At 39.9% G+C, this 22,218-nt stretch overlaps 1 protein-coding gene across 1 annotated transcript; it reads right to left on the reverse strand.

Moving 5' to 3' along the window:
- Nucleotides 1–704: 704 nt before the first annotated feature.
- On the reverse strand, nucleotides 705–9,482 carry si:dkey-229b18.3. Its single transcript, XM_036572020.1, has 7 exons — nucleotides 7,836–9,482; nucleotides 6,974–7,047; nucleotides 6,654–6,885; nucleotides 3,892–6,146; nucleotides 2,896–3,105; nucleotides 2,657–2,759; nucleotides 705–1,768 (listed from the first exon to the last, which is right to left on the reverse strand). The coding sequence occupies exons 1-6, from the start codon at nucleotides 8,173–8,175 to the stop codon at nucleotides 2,658–2,660; spliced, it is 3,213 nt and encodes a 1,070-aa protein (XP_036427913.1). The 5' UTR covers nucleotides 8,176–9,482; the 3' UTR covers nucleotides 705–1,768; nucleotide 2,657.
- Between the last annotated feature and the right edge of the window lie 12,736 nt (nucleotides 9,483–22,218).

Here is a 22,218-nt window from a genome sequence, read left to right on the forward strand (position 1 = left end):
ATAATCCTAGAAGGTAGATTCTGGAATGAGGCTTCAACAACTGCTGCATATAAAAGCTTGCCTTGTCCCAGACCACCAGACTACTGTGCAGATTATCTGCTGTTTTGGGTGAAGTGAGAATGATGTGAGTCTCAGAAAATGAGAAAATGAGTTACATGGTTATTCAAGTGTGGAACTCCAGTCTGGATGGTAGAAAATAACACTAGCCATGTACTGACCAGGGACATCAACTCTCCTTGAGAGACAACTTGTTCTATCTCTGCCTACTCCTCTTCCTCTGTTTCCTCCAGCCTGCTCCACTGTACGGCAGTTAGTAAAGCAGGCCTGTTGAATTGCTGTATTTGTTCACTTGTTTATATACACAGTATATACATACATATATACACATACTCACAAACATTGGCTGAGCCCCTTAGGTTTTTCTACATAAAACACAAAATGAAAAAAACTTTCTACACTCTAGTCTATAGACAATGACATCTTGATTCGATTTTTCTAATTTCCTAGAACTGATACAGAAATGTAGAGAAAAAGAGTTCACTGTTTGTCCTGGAAGAGTTTGTTAACTGATTTCCAAGTTTGTCTTGATCTTGGTAGTTTAGTGGCAGTGATAAGACATCTGAACTTTGGTTACTGAGAATGGTGTGCCAATGTGCAATAACGTGACTCTATATTCAGTGGTATGATAATATATCAGGCAATCACAGAGTAAAATGTAAAATTTATTCATATTGATATTGGTCTTTTTACAGTTTGAATTCATCTGTGGTTTCAGACTTAAAAAAAGAAAAAAAAAAAATCACATTTGAAACTTCAAATAACTGCTCCATTGTATCCTGTGGAAGCTTGGAATCTAAAAAAGCTGAGTCTGAAAAGGACATTTCTGGTTATCTTAAAAACGGTTTCTGACTACCTTAAAAACAAATTTCAAAAACAGTAATTTACGGAAAACTGTCATTTTGAAAAGTCACATTCAGGCCTGTAGAGATTCCCTTATTTTAAAATCCAGACAGTAACTACTTTTAGTTTGAATAATGACAAGAAAAAAGATGCATCACAAGAGACCTGCCTATCAGCAGAGATCTTATTGTTCTAAGAACACAAATATGCAAAGCATGGCATTTTTATCCACAATCATCAATTTCCTGGTTGACAATAAATCTTACTTTATTTCTCCTAACCATCCCTCTTCACTTGGAAAATGATTCAGTGCCTCTAATTTCTGTCTTCTCTATTTTCTAATACATTATCAGATCACCACGAATAATAGGTAGATCACAAGGTCCACCTCAGCAATCATTCAAGTACATCCCAGTCCATCTCACCTGATCACTCAACAAGTATTCTTAGGTTTAAAAACAAAGCTACCTTTTTTAAGTGCACTCAAGATTACGCTATTTATAAAAAATAACTGTAATAATAATAATAATAACAATATTATAATTGCAGTAATTACAATAGTAGTAATCATTTTAAAGCATTCTACACAATCCTCATTTACAAATATCACCATGACCAACAGGCTTCACCCCCTGAGAGAAACATCACTGGTTCAAGTTTCCCACCTGTAGCAACTGCAACTCATCTTTAGTTTGGTTATTTAAATAACAGTTACGATTACTGTACGGAAAATCACACAATACCAATAACCATAATTACATCTATTAACTGAACCTCTTTTTCATGTGACGGATTCTTGGTATTTACAGTTGTCAGGTTTCAAGAAGGACAATCTTCCTCTTCACTGCTTCTTCCCAATATTCGCCACCTATGAAGACAGCATAAGTAACCAACATCAGTATAGCTTATAAATTGGGCTGAGAAGATATTTCTGTAGTTCAGTCTGTGTCATATTCTGCAGAGGGGAACCCCTAGGGCCTTATAAACATTCAGAGAAGGCATATTCGGTGAACTACAAAATACATGTCTGTAAAAATTTTTTGGCGATTTTTTCCATTTTTATTCAACAGAATCATGCTTGTGTTTAAACTCTGCAAGTATTACAGTACCACTTGTGCTTCACTGTTAAGGTCTGGATGGAAACAAAAGGATTTAATTCTTCAAACATCGAGTAGAAAACTGGCAAGTCAGGAGATGTTTTTAGCTGTGGTATCTATAGCTAAGTGAGCTCTCCTAGGACTTAAAGACCCGAAGAGAAGTCCTAATGCAGCAGACTAACATAATTACAAAGTGACAGAGGAATCAGTCTTTTGATTTCCAGTTAGCAGGACAAATTTTGTGCAAAAAACATCACTCTAGGAATTCTGGAACTCTAGATACGTCACTGACTGTGAATACCAGCGGCAGCCTAGTCAGTGGGTTGCTAGAAATGCACAACAGTGGTGGCAGTTCTGTACCAGGACTCTGTACTGAAAGAGTCACTGTGAAACTGCTACAAGGTAAAACGTCCTAATATGCATGTTACACGCTTCAAATAAAACACAGAACGTCTTTTAGAAGGATCAAATAAATCAAGTGTTAAGTCAAAAATGAATACGGAGTGTTCATGCGGGTCGCTGTTACTTACTCATGTTCTTATTGAGTTTTGACATATATGGTTCAAATTGAAGGCCTAGCTCTAATAGTCACAGTTCTCCACTGATATTCTGAACATCTGCAGAAATACATAGTGAGCATTTCTGTGTATGGACGTTACCTTAAGAGGCAGCAATACACTGACGGCATTTGTAGAGTTTCGGATTGTGTGTTCTTATGTGACTCCTCACATTTTTCTGTCTGAAGAACGTCTTGCTGCACAACTGTCAGAATGAAAATGAAAAGGTAGGTTGTTACTTTGTTGGTAACAATAATAACCATGTGTTCTGTTACTTTTGGCACAAAAACAAAAATACAGCAAAAATTATAATGCAACTCCAGAACAGGGTTTGCACTTACAGGGCATGGCCAGTGTTTCCCTTCAATGTGCCTCATTCGGTGCATGACGAGGGCATCACAGTCCCTGTAAGATGCTCTACACTGCAGGCATGTGTGCACTCCACCAGAGGACTGACTGCGGGCACCCTTCAGCTGTTTCAGGCGAGCCCGTCGGATAGACTCCAACATAACGGTGCGCCGGCTGCTCATAGGATACAACTTGTTCACATTCTTTAAAGAAAAAAAAATGTATATAATTAATGAAAACCTTTCACTGAGGAGATCAAAGCACTTAGTAAAGCTTCATGTAGAAACTGGGAGCTCTGAAAAGTAACAGGGACTCTTCAGCCAAAACCTAGTCTACTTGCCTCCCACAGTCATGCCGCAGTAGACTCTAGATTGTGATACTGAAATTTTAAGACTAAGAAAACTCCCTTCTGATTGGGGTGGGGTTTTCTTTTCTACCACTACAAAGCTAAATATCTTACAGCCATGTAACTGTAGTAGCTGTTCGCAAATTATCATTACTACTGAGAGAATGAATTACTCAAGTGACAGAAATTACTAAAAGCTAAAAGACAGCATTTCAGCTACCTGGCTTTCTAGAAGCCTTACATCAAGTTAGTTTCTTCTTAAAAAGGGGGAGAAAACTGTCAATTTTGTGCTGAATAAAGAGAGAATATCTGTGTTGTCTATTTGACCGAGGTAAGAGTTACACTGTTTATTAGCCTATAGATCTGCGGCAAGGCTAGCAGCCAAAATTAGCTAACACAAAATTATTCCCAATGGTTGTATAATGTCTTGTTAATGCATGCTGGACATTGCAGTGAGAAAAAATAAATGGTGTAAAATTGTGAATTCTGTCAAACCGATGAGGCTGAGAGATATAATGCCAGGCTACAGAATACTGCATAAAATGACAAATAATATATTAAACTTATAGGTCAGAATGCCCCTTTAAACCCAAGTATGTTAAAATGGTCGAGGAAGTCTGAATGTACACTATCTCTGTTATACCTTTGTCTTCGGTGGTTCTCTTTTAACCTTGCAGCTCCTTTTGCTCACTTTGTGCTGTGTGGAACTTTTGTTGGCTTTTGACCGCTGCGACACCCTTGCCTCTTTCTCTTCCTTCTTCACTCGGACAAGCATCCTTTGAGAAAAGGGAGTTGACCTGTTGCCAAGCCCAGCCCAGTGAGGGCCATCTAGACCAGTCCTGTCTGGCATGATCCTTGCTCTAATCCGATCTTTTCCGACAATGGCAGATGACGTATTGCTATGAGAAGCACTGCTGTGGGAGAAGGAGCGAGTCAAGCAAATGTCCACACTGTCCTCCTCCCTCTTAAGTCCACTTGGTGGACGGCAAAGCCCAAAGAGAAAGCCCTGGTCTAATAGTTTGACAGGAGGTTTGCTCTGACGTTTACCCAGATCAGAGACATCAGTAGTTGGGAAGGGCTGGGAGAGGGGTAAAGGATCTGCTGGCTCTTCTTTGATGGCCTTATACAAAGGATTGTTGTGGTAGTGCTGGTGATTGGTACTGGAAGCATCCCAGCATCTGGCACCCTGAAGAACTTCAGCTTTTTCCTCTATCCTCTTTCCTCGCGTCATGTTCTTTCTGTTCTCGTGGACCCGGTCTCCTCTACTTCGCTCTGGTTGTAACCTGGCTGTTACATGGGTACAGTTGTGTTTTGGCTTTTCTTTGACAGACTTGTTGAGTCTTGCACCTTTGCGTTTGTCTGTTGTAGTACGTCCAATATTGTAGCGCAAAATGCGCTTTGACTCTGTGGTTGTGATTCTTAATGGACGATCAACTGGCGGACCAGCCTTTGTGGCTGATTTTTTGGCTCTGGGAAGAGTCACCGTTTCCCCCCGGTGGGCAGGCTGTGAAACAGTGTATGCAGCCGGCTCCTGTTTTGTCTTTAGCATCCCTCTCTTTTGAGTGGTATGGGCTCCTCTTACTGTAACCTTTTCTCTGGTTGCAGGTCGAGCTAGTGGTTTGCTTGGGCCACCAGTAGTGGACGATCTCAGTGGACGATCACAAGGAGTTCCCCTGGAGTCTGTCTGCAACAATGACTGGCTGCGTGTAGCCCTAACACTCAAAGGTTCAGTCTGTCCAACTGCATCTCTCTTCCTTCTTGACCTCTTCTCCAGAAGGGGTTCTTGGGACTCCACTTTCATCACTTTCTTCAAAAGATCCATTCTGGTCATGTCACAGAGGGATAGGGAGGAGCTAACCCCCACAAATTCTCCCAGACCTCTTCCATAGCCCCCAAGACCTTGTGCACGGGGTTTGCGCCTGGCCGTTAGTGAGTAATCACTCACTTTCAATTTTCTGAGCCGTTTCTTCTGCCCCCAGCCTGACAGCTCCTCTGGGCCAGGCACCAGCGACTTCCTCTGTAAGCCAAGGAAACTAAGAAGCCGATACTTCTCCTGAGCACGAGGACTGTGCACTTCATCCTGTGGGACTGCACTGCACACTTCGGCCTGCGCTGACTCCTGCTTCACCTTTACAGGTGTTACTGGGGCCACCTGAGACTGAGACTGTGGCAAGGAGAAATCAGACTTTGCTCTGTATATCCGGTGATAAGACGAAGACTTTCTCTTCCTCTTGGAAGAGAGATCGATTTTGGGCAGGAGTCTACGTAGGGCAAGTGCAGCTCCTGGGGAGGAGCGAAGCAAACGGCGGGACGGAGATGAGGATCGAGTGGAAGTGGAGGGAGAAGTTGAGATGACCGATGAAGGGCGAGGGGACAGTTTCCTCTTACTGGATGGAGATTTGAAGTCCATGAGTTTCATCCTGCGTGTTGGGCTGCAAGGAAAGTTTTCATCCTTTGCCTGTAGGCTGGAAAGAGCCTGGCTTTGGTACTGAGTAGATAATGGTCGATCACAACCCTCTCTGTCAGATTCATCTGTCCCCTCCACAGTGTGTGCTCTGCTCTGTACGGGGCTATTCCAGGAATACCCTGAGACTCCCCCTTGTTCATTCTCTCGCTTCCTCTTCAATCCCGCTGTCCTTCCTGAAGGAGAGCACTGGTTTTTCCAGCTATTACCAGAGGAAAGTGCAGGCATTTCTGAGAGTGTTCCTACAGGATTCAGTTTAGAGTATTGCTGGCCAGCCTCCTGCTCCCTCTGGATGGCAGAACAAGCTTCTAGAGCATGCCACATGCGGAGGTGGCGGGCCATTGCAGCTACTTCCGTCAGAGTGTCCAAAGGCAAAGTCAGTGTGGAAGTATAGGAGAATTCAAGCAAAGCAAGTAAGCTCTTCTCACTGAAACCTACACAGCATAAATAAATAATGCATAATTAATGCATAAACAAAAAACATATTGTCTGCAAACACTTACAATAAATATACACTGTCAATACATGTAAAAGCCTTGATTTCCAGGTGACTACATTGCTTGGACACTGCAATGAATTTCTGGTAAAGAGAAAATGTTTCAAACATGAGCTTCTACTTTTATATTTCAAACATGTGTTTCAAAGATGAACTTAATTTACCTCCCTCCAGGACTGGAGACTGTATTTTCCCTGATTTAACAGGCCTGATTCAACTGCTAATAAATATACTGAAATGACAATCTGCAGTGCTATGGCCCTCTAGGACCTGATCTAGATATTCAAATAAGCACGGTGCATGCAAACAATCAGGCTATCTAAACTCATATTCCACTGTGAAAATGTACCAAAATCAGATATCCTATGGGCTTATTAAAACTACATGCAAAACATTAAATGAAACTGCTTAAAAAACAATAGAAAGTTGTTTAAAAACTGCTTGCCTGTGAGGTCGACATGAGGCTGAGGGTCAGTGGCGTCCATTTCAGTAAATAACTCCTGGAAATACTCGCTTACAGCCGCCAAGACTGCCTTATGGGCAACAAACGAATGGCCATTGCCTGTTTTCAGTGTGATGTCACAGAACAGCCCTGCCTCTCGTTGGTTGCTGAGCTTGTTCAGAACCTCATGGCTATGCGATTTCACCACTCTTGAGATGTTCCTCTCTTCTGAGCACTACGAGGAGGAGACAGAGAATAAAGAATGTCAAAAAGTGTTTAATTCGAACCGAAGCAGTTAATAGTGTCAAAAGTCAATATTTTACCTCTGCTCTTTCAGTCTGCCTTAGATGGCATTCCTCACAGCCCAGAACAAAGTCTCTGACCTGAAAATACATTCCTGAAAAGAACAACAGTATTGTGGATCAACAAACCTCACCTAAACACAAATGATGACAACACACAAGTTAATAATAAACATACAAAAAAAAATATTTACACAATACCAGAGTGACCATAGAGTGAGCCAATATCTGTTGTCGGCACAAATTGTAAAACACTTTGATTAGACTCAGATTACACTGTTCAAGGTGTTGAAGAGCTTAGGCACACCTGCAAGTATCTTTATTATCAGTCTGTTCTGGTGCCTGGCTATCCTATGTTCCCAATGTTACCTCAGAGAGACTGAAGACAGCAGTTGCTTTTGGATTGTATTGTGCAGGCAGTGAAACAAACTGACAGGAAAAGTTATTTCATCACACTGGAAAGACATATTTCACCAATTAAGATGTTAACAGTTTGTAATGTGGGGAAAATGGGCCAGCTCTTTTCTTCACCTACATCTTCTTGACCAACATAACAGAAACCTGACTGTTGTGTGGTGCACAGGAGAGTATGACATTGCGCGTTTTGTTAGATATCAAATATCACACACATGACGATGGAGGCTGGGAAAAGTTGTGCAAGTGGCCATGCCAGCAGCTGACTTTTAAAACTTCAGTCTCCTCATTAGCAAAGGCGCTGCCTTTTTATTCTCCTGTCAGAATGTCATCGCGCTCCCTCGCAATAACTATAATTGCGTAATACGCGCAAAAAAGGGTTTCAGAACGGTCGTCGTCCAAAATCTGAATAATGATTAAGCAGAGAATTAAAAACGTAACTTTTAGAAAAGATGTCAAAATAGTTTACCTTCCCACCAGTAGTGCTCAGCTACCAATCTGTACGTGTCCTCCAGGGTGTGGTGCGGCTTCCCATGTGTTTTAGAGTAGTGAAAGGCTTCTATGGACTTGAGCCTCTTGTCCTCAGCCAGCACCTCGCGGTACTGCACGCAGCCCTTCTCCAACTTTTTACGGTACAAGGCGCCGCCGATGGTCTCAAAGAAGGGCGAAGAGGATGAGGAAGGAGATGACGAGGAAGAAGAGCAGCTTTTGGCGGTGCTGACGCCATTGAGGTAACCCGCGGTGTGTCTGGCATTACAGAAAGTGTCATCGCCGGTACATTGCGGGTTATATGTGCATTCACCGGCCATTTTTTCCACCGGCTTCCTTATTTCACCCTCTCTCTCTTAAAGCGTAACTTTGTATGTGTTTTCACAGAGCGTATAGGGGAGACTACATGGGCTAGACCAGAAGGGAAACTGGGGATGCTTCAAAAACTGTCTCACAAACTTTTTTCTTTTTATTATTATCCGTGCATACTTGGACACTGGAGACAGCACGAAAAGTCCAGTTAAGGGTCTAAAAGTTAGTGCAGCAGTCCAACACTGGCTGTAATAATACGGCTCAAAATACAGCGCGTCAAGCAGCGATCTGCACGCAGGCTTTAACCAGAGGCCGAGCTCTTCGTTATTTTGTTTGAGCTAATCAACAGCTTTGGGCAGGCAGGCACACTTCCAATGCATTTCCATCTGCTCTGGGGGTCACGATGCTCAACACAATCCCATTGTAGCATCGTAGCAAGAGTCAAAGCTGTAGTAATAGCAGTAGCAGTAGTATTAGTAGTAGTAGTGGTGGTAGTAGCAGCAGCAGGACACTTCAAGTGGACATTCGCTCTAATCCACTCAAAGTCCACCGAACTGAACTACAGCACGAAAACACACATTCTGATGCAAGTTAAATTGTGATTAAAGTTGTCGAGTTTAACGGAGGCTCTTCTACACCCTTCTGCGACACTCGGTTGAACACGCGTCTAACGCGTCTGGACAGGGGTGATATTATGAACAGTACATTACTTTATTAATAGTGGCTTGCGTTCCTGCCCTCTATCACTTCTGGTTACTCCACTCGACGAAGCAACGCTGAAAACACCAACAGCTAAAAACAGAGACTCGTGCTGCTGGCTGTCGGTTTCTCTGTCAGCTTCAGTTACATCAGCCGTGCGCTCCTGTGTGGATGCGTTACTTAGCCAGCTAGCAAAACAGCCCCTTCTCCTCCCGTGTATGCCTGAGTGTGTGTCCAACTTGTGATTTCTTTAACTCGGTAAGTTAGCAACACGCCGCTGCAGCTCTCACCGTCACCAGCATCGCCAGCCCGACGACCTCTCTCTCTCCCTCTCGCTCTATCTCTCTCACTCACTTGCTTGCTTGCTCGCTCGCTCGCTCGCTCACTCACTCTGCCTCGCTCTCCCTTCGCGAGCATCAAAAACAGAAGAGGGTGGACTCCTAAATCGCCGTCGATCCTCCCGCTGTTTCAACACTCGCCGTGTACCTTCGCTCCGACGCGTAAATCCAGTCAGATGATCAAATAATCCAATTTTTGTTTAACTCGTAACCTTCTGCTGCTTACCATTTTTTTTGTCAACCTAACTTCTCCTCGACGCCCAGTGCCTCGCCCGCCCTCATTCACTGTCTATTAGTAGACTCTTTAAAGAGCCGCTACTACGGACGCTCTGATTGGTCCGCTGGGCCGTCAATCAATTTCCTCGCTCTTTTTCCCCCCTCCACTTTTTTTCTAGATCAAGATAGGTTGTTGACGTCAGCGTTGCCTTACCAAGTGAACCCTGTTAAGTTTATCATTATGGACTAGAAAAAAGGTGTCGGGTTCGCCGCGTTTCGAGGGTTTTTGTTTCTTATTTCGCCAATACACTTTGATGACACTCGTAAATGGTGGTCCTGTAAGCCAGTTGTTCACAAAACACGCCGGATAGATTACAAAGCTTCTCTAATATTATTAATTCATTCATGCGTCTTTCGTTTGCTTCTCATTCAACCCTCACGCATCATACTTTTATGAGGCCTGAAGAAGCCTGTAAGTTCTTTGTCTACTGTAATTTGTTTCAGTTTACCAATTGTAGGCGAACCCCGTTTGTTTATTATAGATCTACATCTAATGGTAAACTGTCCAACACTGCATTACAATTTCATGATTATCAAATGAGGAAAACATAAGCATTGTTCATTCTGGACATGAATCACAGAAAATAGGTATTAAGTAGGCAGTGAAATGTGTCTCTGCAAACCTTACCTGATTTTGGCTTTACATGATATGGATCATAATATTTAATATTCCCACGGTGTGATAAGTGGGGACAGACATAAAAAGCACCAATAGTGCCACGTTTTTAAAAATACTGTCATACAATGCTTTTTTCACATACTGTACTGCACTAAATCCAATAAAAATAAAACTGATTTTGTTGTCTTTGTATTGAACTGTGCTGTTGGTCAGTGTTCTTTAAGTCCTGATGACATCCACAGTATGTTCAGAAAAGTGTATAGTGATACAGTGTATTACAACAATGATGAAATATCATCATATTGTCCACACTTCCCACCAAGACTTGTTTCTTTTATCTAGGATGCCTAGCAAAAGCTAGATGCAACATCATATACGATAGGAAGTTTATTGATGCGTTTGTATTTTCCCTTGAAGTTCATGTAATGTAGTTTTTAAAGTACACTATTACCTAAAAACAAAACAGAAAAGTCCTGATTGATCAAAACTGTAGCAGAAGAGCATTAACATGTACTTGAGAGCTTACAGCTTATTGTGCCTGTTTCTACGGGAATTCATTTGAGTGTTGTTAGAGTTTTTGGGATTTAAAATCAAATGTTGTCCTCCTGAGCATCTAAGAGGTCCAGCACAAAGAAACTAAACAATACCTCATGCAGTTAAACTGGCTAGTTAACTAGTTGTTCTAGATGTGAAGCTACTATATGGGGGGAAATGGTATTCCTGGTGTGCAGAATTGTTGTACTATGAATGTCCAGTTAAATGTAACTGCAACTGGATTGTTTGAAAAAAGATTGTAATTTAAATATTTACTGTAAATATTTCATGGTATAACTGTCACTTATGTGAACTAGTACTGCATAACAACAAGTGATACTGTTAAAACAGGATAAGATATTTTTGTACATCTACAAAGAAAGTTTTAGAATAATCAACAAGGCAAACGTACGTTTTGTAAATGATATAAACCTTGTAAGTTCTGTTCCACCTTTGGCAGGAACCATCCCACTACCTGCCTCTAATAAACAGGAGCTCAAATCCCCTCTCTTTCTCTCCATATACAGTAATCAAGAGCAAGACATTTTTATTAGAGCTGACTTGGTGAATAAAATGGTTACAGGGTAACCACAGTATTGTTAGCATGATTAAGGCAACGAAGGTCTCACTGAGTTCTTCACAATGTTCATTACAATGGTGAAAGATGACAAGCCATGAATTTAAGTGATCACATAACATTCTGCTTAGATGTTTCCATAGACTTTCTTTATTTGTTGTCTTGTAATAGAATTTCTTTATAAGGGCCTCCTATAATTGGTCCTTTTTCCACTTACTCACCATAGTTTTGTGACAATTAAAATACTTCAGATAAGTTTTGTTTTATTGTGTCAGTCTTGAATAAACTAGCCTAGGAGGGGGCATTATGGTGGTAGCTGAAGCTGTTGTCTAATACATAGTGGCCACAATGTTCCATGAGGCTGCAATATCTTCCTTCACTACATATACAAGCAATGGCTTTTAGTAGTGGGGAAACCCCAGGGCAGAAATATTTACCCACTATGACTTGTAATCTGATCACATTACCAAGGTAAGCTAATGTATCATTAGGAGTCTTACCCAGGGATGCTAGAGTGTGATGTGCTTGCCTGGGTGAGGAAATCAAACCTCAATTTACTGAGTGGAGGAGGAGGTGCTACCCACTATGTTATACAAACCATAGTCTAAGAACCAGAAGGGTAATATTTCAAGTGCCATTTCAACTGAACACACACTATGTCTCAACAAGCATTTAATAAATACTTTGCACTACTAGGAGGTGTGATGAATAGCATACACAAGCAAGTTCTAAAAAATACCAAAACTCTTTGATTATTTATCTAATACTTTTTGAGACATGGTGTGTGTTCAACTGAAATGACAACAGTAACATCACAAGTCTTGCATTTACAGTTGGTATAGTGTAGTGGGTAACAATACCACCCTCCTCCTAGTAGACCACGGCTTGAATCCCCTGTTAGGAAAGCACCTAAGGCAAGACTCCTGACATTAGTTACCTCTGTAACATTATTAGACTAAGTTTTTCCAAAATGAGTGTCTACCAAATGCCATAAATGTAATGTAGGGTAAAAAAGATGGCAGCCTAAAGTTGGGTGGGCAAACACATCTAAGTTGGTTAAATGAATTAACCTTAATAACGATGACTACAAATATAGCAGTTGAGAAACCTCAGAATCTGCCTTGATATTTTGAATTCTCTCAACAGTTTTTTTACAGTGTAATTAGGAGCTGACAGTGCAATCAGGCAATCACATTTTGATTTCCAATGGGTGGATCCAGTTTTCTGAGGAAAAAACATCACTCTGAGCCTTTTGGAAGTCCTAGATATGGCCTGAACTGAAGGCCTGGTGCAAATAATTAAAATTCACCACTGGATTTTAGGTGATGAAGTCCACTGCACCCTGAAATTACAGACGCACTGTAGTAGACGTGTTATATCACTATTTAATAATAGACATTTATAGATCCACTTGATTATGCAAGAGCAAAATGGTAATCTTCCTACTTGATTAGGTGAAAATCAGAGGAAAGGGATTAGGGCAGTAGATCACTCATGTTGTCCCAGCATGAAACTGGTGGTGGATGCTGGCTCTGGGTTTCAGCTCATCACAGCTTTGAACAAGGATGCACAATCAGATGTTTTCTCAAAACATCTAGTCTGTAATTGGGCAATTCATTATTTTTATTTTGGCCAATCTGTGTTGTAATTGTATATTTCATGCATGATTCATGCTAAATAGCCGGTTGTTTCTTGCTTTACTTTTGGCCTTTCCCCAATTTTTCTGTATATAAATCAGAGTCAGACATTCATTATTTGTGCACCTCTATCTTTGTTGTCTGCAAAGTGTTAACTGGAGCCTTACTTTATTAATTTGTCACATGCTGTGTCGAAAATAGTTACTATACCCTACATTCGAAAATCTGGATCACTATACAGAACACTATTATAGGGAACAGGATTTGTTATGGTAGTGAATGATTTCAGACATTACATCATACAGGTTTGCTCATTACAGCAGATTCTGTCACACAAACACTATAAATGTCAAGCCATCAGTCCAATATAACCACTGAGTTAGACTGCACACATGAGAAGAGCTTACTTACATTTGTTACATGTCTGAAGAGAGGTCTGTGGAGACATTGCCATTGTAGCTGGGCTTGGTAATTCTACTCAGAGAAGTTGCATATGAATCTTCAAACCAAACAACACAGTGCATTTTGGGTATTTCCTATCCTCATATCCCACAGTGCACCACAATAAGTAACGTAAGCTTATGATCAATGTACATTGTGAGATTGTTTGAATGCACTGGATCTTCTGCTGTTTTTGGATGGCAATAAAATCGCGAAACCCCAAAATAGTGCACTATAGAGTGAATAAGGTACAGTTTCAGACACATCTATAATGTTTGTGGGAAATTTAAACTTAGCTGAAGTATTTAATCAGATCTTCAGTCACTTAGTCAGCCATTACTGCTGTCCTTCAAATGTGTCAATGACATTTTCTCTCCCAGGACTAATATGAAAAGACCATTCATGAAATTTATTGAATTCGTTGAGACTCATTTCAGGCTGAAGGCTTCTCACCCACCCTAAAGATTATTTTGTGCTCGCACATTTGCAGCAGCCTCATTCTGTGCACTGCTTTCAGGACAGACAGTCTCTGCTGTGTTTCCCAATTATTCCTTTCTAAGAAGCAAATGTTTAATATTTAAAAACATTCACTGGCCACTATGTTTCAATATGAGTTATAATATAGGGATATCAAAATGGAACCTAGAATGGAAAAGCAGTAGAGCCCCAAATAAGAGTGGTCTTTATCTCACTTGAATGGCCCCATGTGCAAGAAAAGGTAAAGTGCTGAAATCACCTTAGACCAACTTGACAAACTCTTTATATATATATATATATATATATATATATATATATATATATATATATATATATATATTTGTTCACAAAAAAGAAAAAAATAAATAAATATTTATAAGAATCAAAGTGAAAATGTGCTTTCAGTTCACGGTTTCACAGTTTTCAGTGTGATGACATGCTGGAGTTTGTGTAAGTCATAAACAGGAAGCTAAAACAGAAACTAATGAGGCAAGTTCTTCCATTTAAATAAATCATCAGAAATTCCCAAACACCAAAGTGTTGCCCAGTTTTACAAGACCACTATCAGCTGCATGGCTTTTGTCATTGAAGTGTCCCATATTTTGATGATTTGTTTGCTATTATCACTTTGTAAAGTTAATAATAATAATAATAATAATAATAATGTTACGACCCCCACAAGAAAGCCTAGGGGATAATGGGGTCAGTAACATATGGCTTAAATGTGACGGTTGCAGCACGAACCAGGAAGGAGCAAGACACAAATAGGATAGCTGCTTTTCTTGTTTATTACATGCCAGAGGTAGAGGACAAAGCACTTTCAGGCTATGACCCGAGTGAGACCTCCGGTAATATTTACAGAAAAAAAAATGGCAAATATGCTTGCTGTCAAAAAGAGCGGGATTCTGGACCCGGACGGCGCTAAAGGAAAGAAATTAACAAAACAAACAAAACAACAAAAAAAAAACCCTAGCTCTTTAATTGAAATCCTCACCTAGTAGACAAAAAAAAAACCTATCTACTCTAGGCTTCCCTACGGCATAACACAAATACATGAGTTGGCGCCCGCCCCTTTCCTAAGGTATCTATACAATGGGCAGCTACGTGATGTAAAATGTATGAGCGCGCCCATCTAACCTGTCCAGAACCCCAAGAAGGCAAAGCAGCGTATGAGAGAGAGAAAGGGAGAGAGAGAGAGCAGACAGCCATTAACAGCAAGGCTAGCGTGAATAACAGTGCGAGGCAAAAAAAAACACAAGCTAAAGTGAACCGAACAAACACACAGACAAAGCTATCGCAGACATACACCAAAACTGCACGAGCAGAAAGAACAGAAAGCTTTTGTGTCTGCGACAGCAACTACAACTAGGAGCACGCCTAAACAGCTTGGAGCACAGGGGTAACGCCAGCCTCCTCACGAGCTTTGCCGGGCTGCTTTTAAAGTTCAAGTCCCTCCTCCAGGGCCGGAACTCTGCATGATGATTTGCCGTCAAGTGGTATACGTCAAGCCCCTAACGACGACCGACACCGCAGTCAACCTGTAGCAGAGATAGGGAACAACCGAGGGAGGGGACATACAGAACAGAGAGGGAAAAAGAGAGAGAACGAACGGGCGAGCGGGAGAGAGAGAAATATACCGGCCAGACACCCCTTATCCAGGCCGGACACGTAACAATAATAATAACATTCAGTGATATCTAGTGATTCTAGTAAATCAAGATACCTTCTTGAAACAGTACAAATATTCAGGACTCTTATTATGATAGCAGTGGCATATTCAATGTACTCTGCTGTTCATTTATATTTACATTTACATTTATGGTGCGAAGCCTGTCCTGACCTTTGGGCAGAGTTTTTCATTATCATGCAAGCCATTACAGTTAACTGTAACTTATCTTTTATTTGAATTCAGTTGTGTACTAGATTTACTGTGCTTATTCACAAATATATAAGTTCACAAAAGATTGGGCACACATATATCTACCTATACCCATACCAGGGACGGGCAACCCAAATGTTAAGAAGACCCATTTTGTCAAGTTTAAACAAAATCTAACCATGTTGGGAGCCACAACATTTCATGTCCATTTTACTGAAGTGATGTTTCACCATCTTGGCTGTAAATATGTCTCAGTATGTGTTAATGTCCTAGTATATCCTAAAAATATAACATAATGAAAACGCAGATCTGCTTTGCTCTAAGCTTTAGCTTGGCTATAACCACTTTTCTCGCATCTTCTGATAAATGGTGCCTGAGGTGCCAGAATCTAGTTAACTATATGGCTAACTGTTGCACCATTTGTATCACTGTGTGACCAGCAGTCTGTGTGCCATGGATTTAGTATTTTATTTGGAAGGGTGAAAATACTTTGTTACTTGCAACTTAGTAACTTGTTCCTACCTCTTCCAGAACCAAGGGAAGTCAGATCAGGATGAGGATATAGGATTAGACTCCACATGGGCACTGGGCACCCTTAAACAGAGCGACCTATGAAAGTGCTTTGCTGTTCATCGTCCACAGAATGTGTCCTAGCTAGAACAAGTAGGTTAAAGGCCAAAGTACCCTTGAGCTAAGATACCACCAGAAAGAAGAGTCAGTGCTCATACCTAGAGAGAAAGATATACATAGACATAGCATAAGTGCAAGACATTACCAGACAGTGCTAGATTAAGTGTGTTCATTTAAATGTTTCACGAAGAGATGATGCTTTATGAAGAGTTGGGTCTTCAGTTGGCATATGGAGACAGCGAGGGCTGCTCAGACAACCCGTGGAAGTTCGTTCCACCACCTGGGTTCTAGGACAGAGAGAGGTGTCTTGATGCTTGTCTCCCATGCGTCTTGAAGGATAAGAAGCCAGCAAAGAGAACGCATCAGTCGAGTGACATGAGAGAATTTAGAAAGATTGAAAACAAGCCACTGCTGCATTCTGTGAATAAAAATGTGAGTGTGAATAAAAATGAGAAGAGGATCCAGCACTGAGCCTTGTGGGACACTGCTGGACAGTATGGATGGACAGAGGTAGATCCTCTCCATGTTACCAGATAAGAAGACAGGACTCGACAGGACTCAAACCACTTCCATGCAGAATCAGAGATTCCAAGCTTGGCAAAAGATAGACAGAAGGATTTTGGGGTTGACTCTGTCAAGAGCTGCAGAGAGGTCTGGCTTACATCGAGGTAGAGCCAGTTTCAGGATCATTAGAAATTCTCTGATCCAGTGCTGGAAAAGGAGCAGTAGTGGAAAAAATTTGTGCTCTCCCTTGATACGTTTCTTAGATGATTTCTTCTCACATACACACAAATGTCTACAGTTACTCAGAATCAGAATCATGGGAAGAGTCAAGCAAAATGTACATTTTCTCTTGAGAGAGTAAAAATATAACTAAAACAACTCACTAGCTGCTAATAGTGCTAGCATTAGCTTTGGCGCTAGGTGATGTTAACTCGTCTCAAAAGCTTAGTGATTTTTAATTTAGTCAGTTTATTAAATCTGTTTTGGCCATATCTAGAAAGCAGTACATGTTTAAAAAAGGTAGGCGTTATTAAATGTTATTAGAATTAAATATGTGCCCACCAATTACACTTTACTCCATTTTACCCACATTTTCCCACATCCACCAGTTGTAAAGTAATATGTACAGCACCACGTCTCTTGTTTGTGCAAGTCGATGATAGCTGCAGAGAAAATTAACAATTAAAACAGACATTTGTGGTAAGACAAGGTCCCTGTATAAGGGCAGGGACACTCTCCACAAAGTTTGAGAACAACTAGTTTCATTACGACAAGGGGTGCATGTAAAAAAAAGAATGTTGCCAAGTAAAATCATATTAAATCTAGTCAATATACCTATTTTAATTTTATAATAAGTATAGTATGCGATTATTTAACTTATTTCTACAACCCCATTTCCAAAAAAGTTGGGACACTGTGCAAAATGTATATGAAAACAAAATGCAATGATATGCAAATCATTTAAACTGAATATTACATTGAAAATAGTACAAAGACAGCAAATCAAATGTTGAAACTGAGAAACTTTATTGTTTCTTGAAAAAATATGCCTATTTTGAATTTGATGCCAACAACATGTTCCAAAAAAGTTGGGACGGGGGCAACAAAAGGCTGGTAAAGTTTTGTAATGCTAAAAAAACACCTGGTGGTTAATTGGCAACAGGGCAGTAACATGATAGGATATAAAAAGAGCATCCCAGAGAGGCTGAGTCTTTCAGACGTAAAAATGAGGAGGGGTTCACCACTCTGTGAAACACTGCATGATCAAATAGTGCAACTATTGAATTAAATTGAATAAAACTCTAAAACAACAGCATTGCTCTGTATTAAAAGAGTCCAGGTGCTAAACTGGCCTGCCTGCAGTCCAGACCTGTTACCACTGAAATCATTAGGCACATTATGAAATTAAAATACGACAAAGGAGACTTCGAACTGTTGAGCAGCTGAAATCCTGTATCAAACAAGAATAGGAAAACATTTCACTTTCAAAACTACAGCAGTCGGTCTCCTCAGTTCCCAAACGCTTACAGAGTGTTGTTAAAAAAGAGGTGATGAAATACAGTGGTAAACATGTTGGCATCAAATTCAAAATGGTCATATATTTTTTCAAAAAACAATAACATTTATCAGTTTCAACATTTGATTTGTTGTCTTTGTATTTTCCTTTAAAAATATAGTTTACATGATTCGCACATCATTGCATTATATTTTTATTCACATTCTGCACAGCGTCCCAACTTTTTTGCAAATGGGGTTGTACACATTTTTACTTTTTTAAGTAATTATTTCAAGACAAACTGTCATATTGGAAATTTTGAAATAATGCTTGAGACAAGCAAAATTATCTGCTAATAGAAAAGGAAATTTTCTCTAGATAAAATGATTTAGGCAAATCTCTAGATATGTTACATAATCACATAATATTCTTGTAACAATCTCAAAATGAAAATGTTAAATATCTTGAATAGATTTAAGATGTTTTCATATGCCAAGATAGACTTTTTGGAGTATATGGCATAATTCCCAAGCTAGTATGTCAAAAATGTGATTACAAACGTTTACTTGGTATTGTTTTTCTCACAACAAGCATGATCTTTTATAAGTAAAGTAATTGCTAACCAAGAAACAAACATGCTGATTTGAAAAGCTAGATATCTCAAAACTTTTGATGGACCATATATTGAAGATACAGTATAAGTTTGTTGCCAAATGAACTTCATTTAATCCATTCACAAAACAGTAAAACTACAGGTTTAGGTTCCGCACACTTTCTGCAGCTCTCTTTTAAAGCCATTAGCCATTATCCTATTTTTAAACAAACTGGGGAAAGCTTGCTGCAACATACAGAACGCATAGCCCAAAAGAGATTTACAGAGTTTTTATGTTTGTTCTCAATCAAAATATAAACTTCTCATTGTTACTCCATGAGATGTCTTATGAGGTACATCCCTAGACTTCAAGGCTATTAGTTTGAAGGTTTTGGATGAACAACAGCGTGATGTTAACAAGATAAAATCCACAGTGTCTTACAAATACAGAACTATTATTTAATGAATGCTGTGTGATGGGCCAGAGGAGAGCCAGACCTGGCTCCCGAGGTTCTGTCCAGCAGCCCTGTATCTTCCTGTCCTCATGAAAAGTGTATGGTCTAAAATATGATATAAGCTCTTTGTTCAACAAGAGGCAGGGAAACCTGGGACCGCTGTGAATCAGTCTTTCCTGTACATAGGAGGGCAGTGACTGTCAACAAAGATTTCTCCACCCCAGTCCTGCCTAGGTCGTGGGACATGAGGTCTTATAAGGAATATGTGATCATTTGGGTAAAAACAGGCCCACAAGTCTGCACCTACTACAGAGGACTTACTAAGACAGTGGTTCTGAATTCTGGTCCTGAAGCACCCCTGGCCTGCACATTAGATTTTCTCCTGCTCCCAACATACCTGATGTAACAAAGCCCTTCCTGAGGTAAACTGGGTGTGTTAGAGAGCATGGAAAACTCTAGAACATGCAGGGCAGCGATACTCCAGAACTTTCCTAAAGCAATTTCACATCAATATGATCATTCAAATGTGGTATTGTCCCTCATCAAATTGGAATTGGAATCCTCATCGGAATTGCATCATGTTCGATCTCCACATGTCCAAGCTGCAAAGTGGGAAAAAACATGGAGGCCTCCATGAAACGTATTGTTAGTGACAAATGATATCAGTAGTAACGTTCAAGATGTATTGACCTTCTCAAAACAGCACACTTTATGGTCAGTGTTGTAGATTTAACAAGCTTCTGTGTGTATGTTGACAGTGCTAAAGTGATTCTGTATTACTATTGACTGTGTGGGCAGCCATGTTGATTTGACGTCATACACTGAGCTCATAGTTGAGAACACCATACTGACTTTCTGAGTAGGAATTCCCTGTTCGGGGGGAGGTTTTCTTAGATTTTCTCTAGTCAGAGGTGGGAAATTCCAAGTTCAGAGCTTCAATCAAATGCAGCATTAGAGCAGACAAATTACCAAACTGTGCCAGTGTCCACTCCTCCACAACCAGAACTGATGATCTCTCCTCTAAATGCAAAACATTCAGAGCAGAGTTTGACATCATAGTGAACTCATTTACAGCACATAAGCAATGACAGCTTGGTGGTGATGGTAGTGAGGTCTGATTCTTTTCAATGATCAACACTTGAATTCAAAAGTCCAGCTGATTCAAACTAGAGACTCTCTGAGCTGAGTCAGACTCACTTAGCTGAAAGAACTGAAAACCAGCTTATGATTCTGAGAGCCACTGCAGCTGTTCGTGACAGAGCTAAACCTCATTGGCTCTTGAACTGTTCGACTCAACATAATTCAATCAACCACATTTAATTGAAACTCAGAAAACTCAAAAGAGCCAATTCCACAGACTCGTGCAACCATATGAAGGTACTCAGCCTGACAACAGAAACATGCAGACATTAGCTAAAGCACAGGATATTTGTTTATGTCACTATATGCTCTTAATAAACATGAGCACTGGGTAAATCTAAATCTATTATCTCTAGTCTAGGTTCTGTAAGGAGACTGGCTGATTTAATTCCACCTGGCTGACATTCAAAATATCCCTTTCACCCCAAGAAGGACAAAAGACAGCAATTATGTTGTTAAATGATGTGATGTGTGTGTATTTGATAGCATGTGTATAGTCTTTCTATACTATTAACAAAATTAACAATATCTATTAAATGTCTAAAAAAACTTGCTCATTTAGATTATTAAAAAATGAAAAACAATATCTAAAATGAAAAAGAATATCTAAAATTTACAATAATAAAACTAATAAAACTGATCATACTAATCATAATCAAAAAGATATCTCAATAAAATAAATAAACAAATCAAATATTTCTCAGAATTATCAAAACTCACTGCCCTCCCTGAGTGCACTCAGTCCCCACCACCCTTCCACAACATTAATGTCTCTGTTCCTGATTTGAGATATGGTGGGTATCAGAAAGCTGAAGGTGTGTTGTTATGATGAGTTGATAATGCAGAGATGTTTACATGGCTCAGTGAGTGTAGCAGGGCAGTCCAGCTCAAATGTAGCTCAATAATAATAAAAACGGCCTTCACACATATGTACAAGCATTTTCTCTAGTGTCCAGTTCAGTCACTCATTCAGCACTTATAAAAAAAACCCTAAGAAGACCCATTCTAAGAAGGAGATTTAAACCATAACATCTGTTGTTATAGTGTCTCTACAGTTACAGCAACAAAGTGCCTCGCTGTATAACTAATTTTCACAGCTTTCTGCAGTTTAAGACAAGTCATGAATCTGATGTAGACTTTTTCTTGGGACCTTTCTCAAGAACAAATTTAAGAAAATACTTCGGAAGATATTGGTGAATGAGGCCCAATATCTATATCTAATGCTACGCGAACTCATCCTACTCACAGGATCTGTCTGTGTATCATGTATGAAGTGACAAATTGTCGTGCTGGCGATCAAAGTACGTGTGTGTGTGTGTGCGTGTGTGGATAGTCTTTTTAAAGTATCTTTGTGTTTTAAAGTATCAACATTCCATGTTTGTTTAACAGGACAATGCAACTGCGGGCTCTAACTATTTTATGTTATGAGTGACATTAACTTTCCATTTTATGTCCACACAGGGGTAGGGATAACATGTTAGCATTAGCATTTACGTTCTGGGTTAAACACAGGCTTCAAACTGACATTTAAGTATTTGCAATAGAAGTGTCTATCCAAAGGATTTTTTGTGAAAAATGTTTTAATGCTTCAGAAAGTTTAGTGATGTAGGCTGTTTAAGAGTTTGTCAGTAATATTTTATGAATGTCCGCTTTTTTCTGCTCAGCTTTACATTGGAAAACATACATTGGAATTTCTTTTTTTTTTCAGAAAAAAAAAACACATTTACATATAAGTTTCTTGTCATGTGACAGATTCCT

The sequence above is a fragment of the Colossoma macropomum genome, unplaced genomic scaffold, assembly GCF_904425465.1.
Source record: "Colossoma macropomum unplaced genomic scaffold, Colossoma_macropomum, whole genome shotgun sequence".
Lineage (NCBI taxonomy): Eukaryota > Metazoa > Chordata > Actinopteri > Characiformes > Serrasalmidae > Colossoma > Colossoma macropomum.

Bases quoted from the DNA above. Each gene is read 5' to 3' on its own strand.
- si:dkey-229b18.3 (XM_036572020.1), bottom strand. From the start codon at position 8,175: ATGGCCGGTGAATGCACATATAACCCGCAATGTACCGGCGATGACACT. The intron at 7,048-7,835 runs GTAAACTATTTT...TGTTCTTTTCAG, and splicing joins TGAGCACTACTGGTGGGAAG to GAATGTATTTTCAGGTCAGA. The intron at 3,106-3,891 runs GTATAACAGAGA...TTTTCTTTAAAG, and splicing joins GAGAACCACCGAAGACAAAG to AATGTGAACAAGTTGTATCC.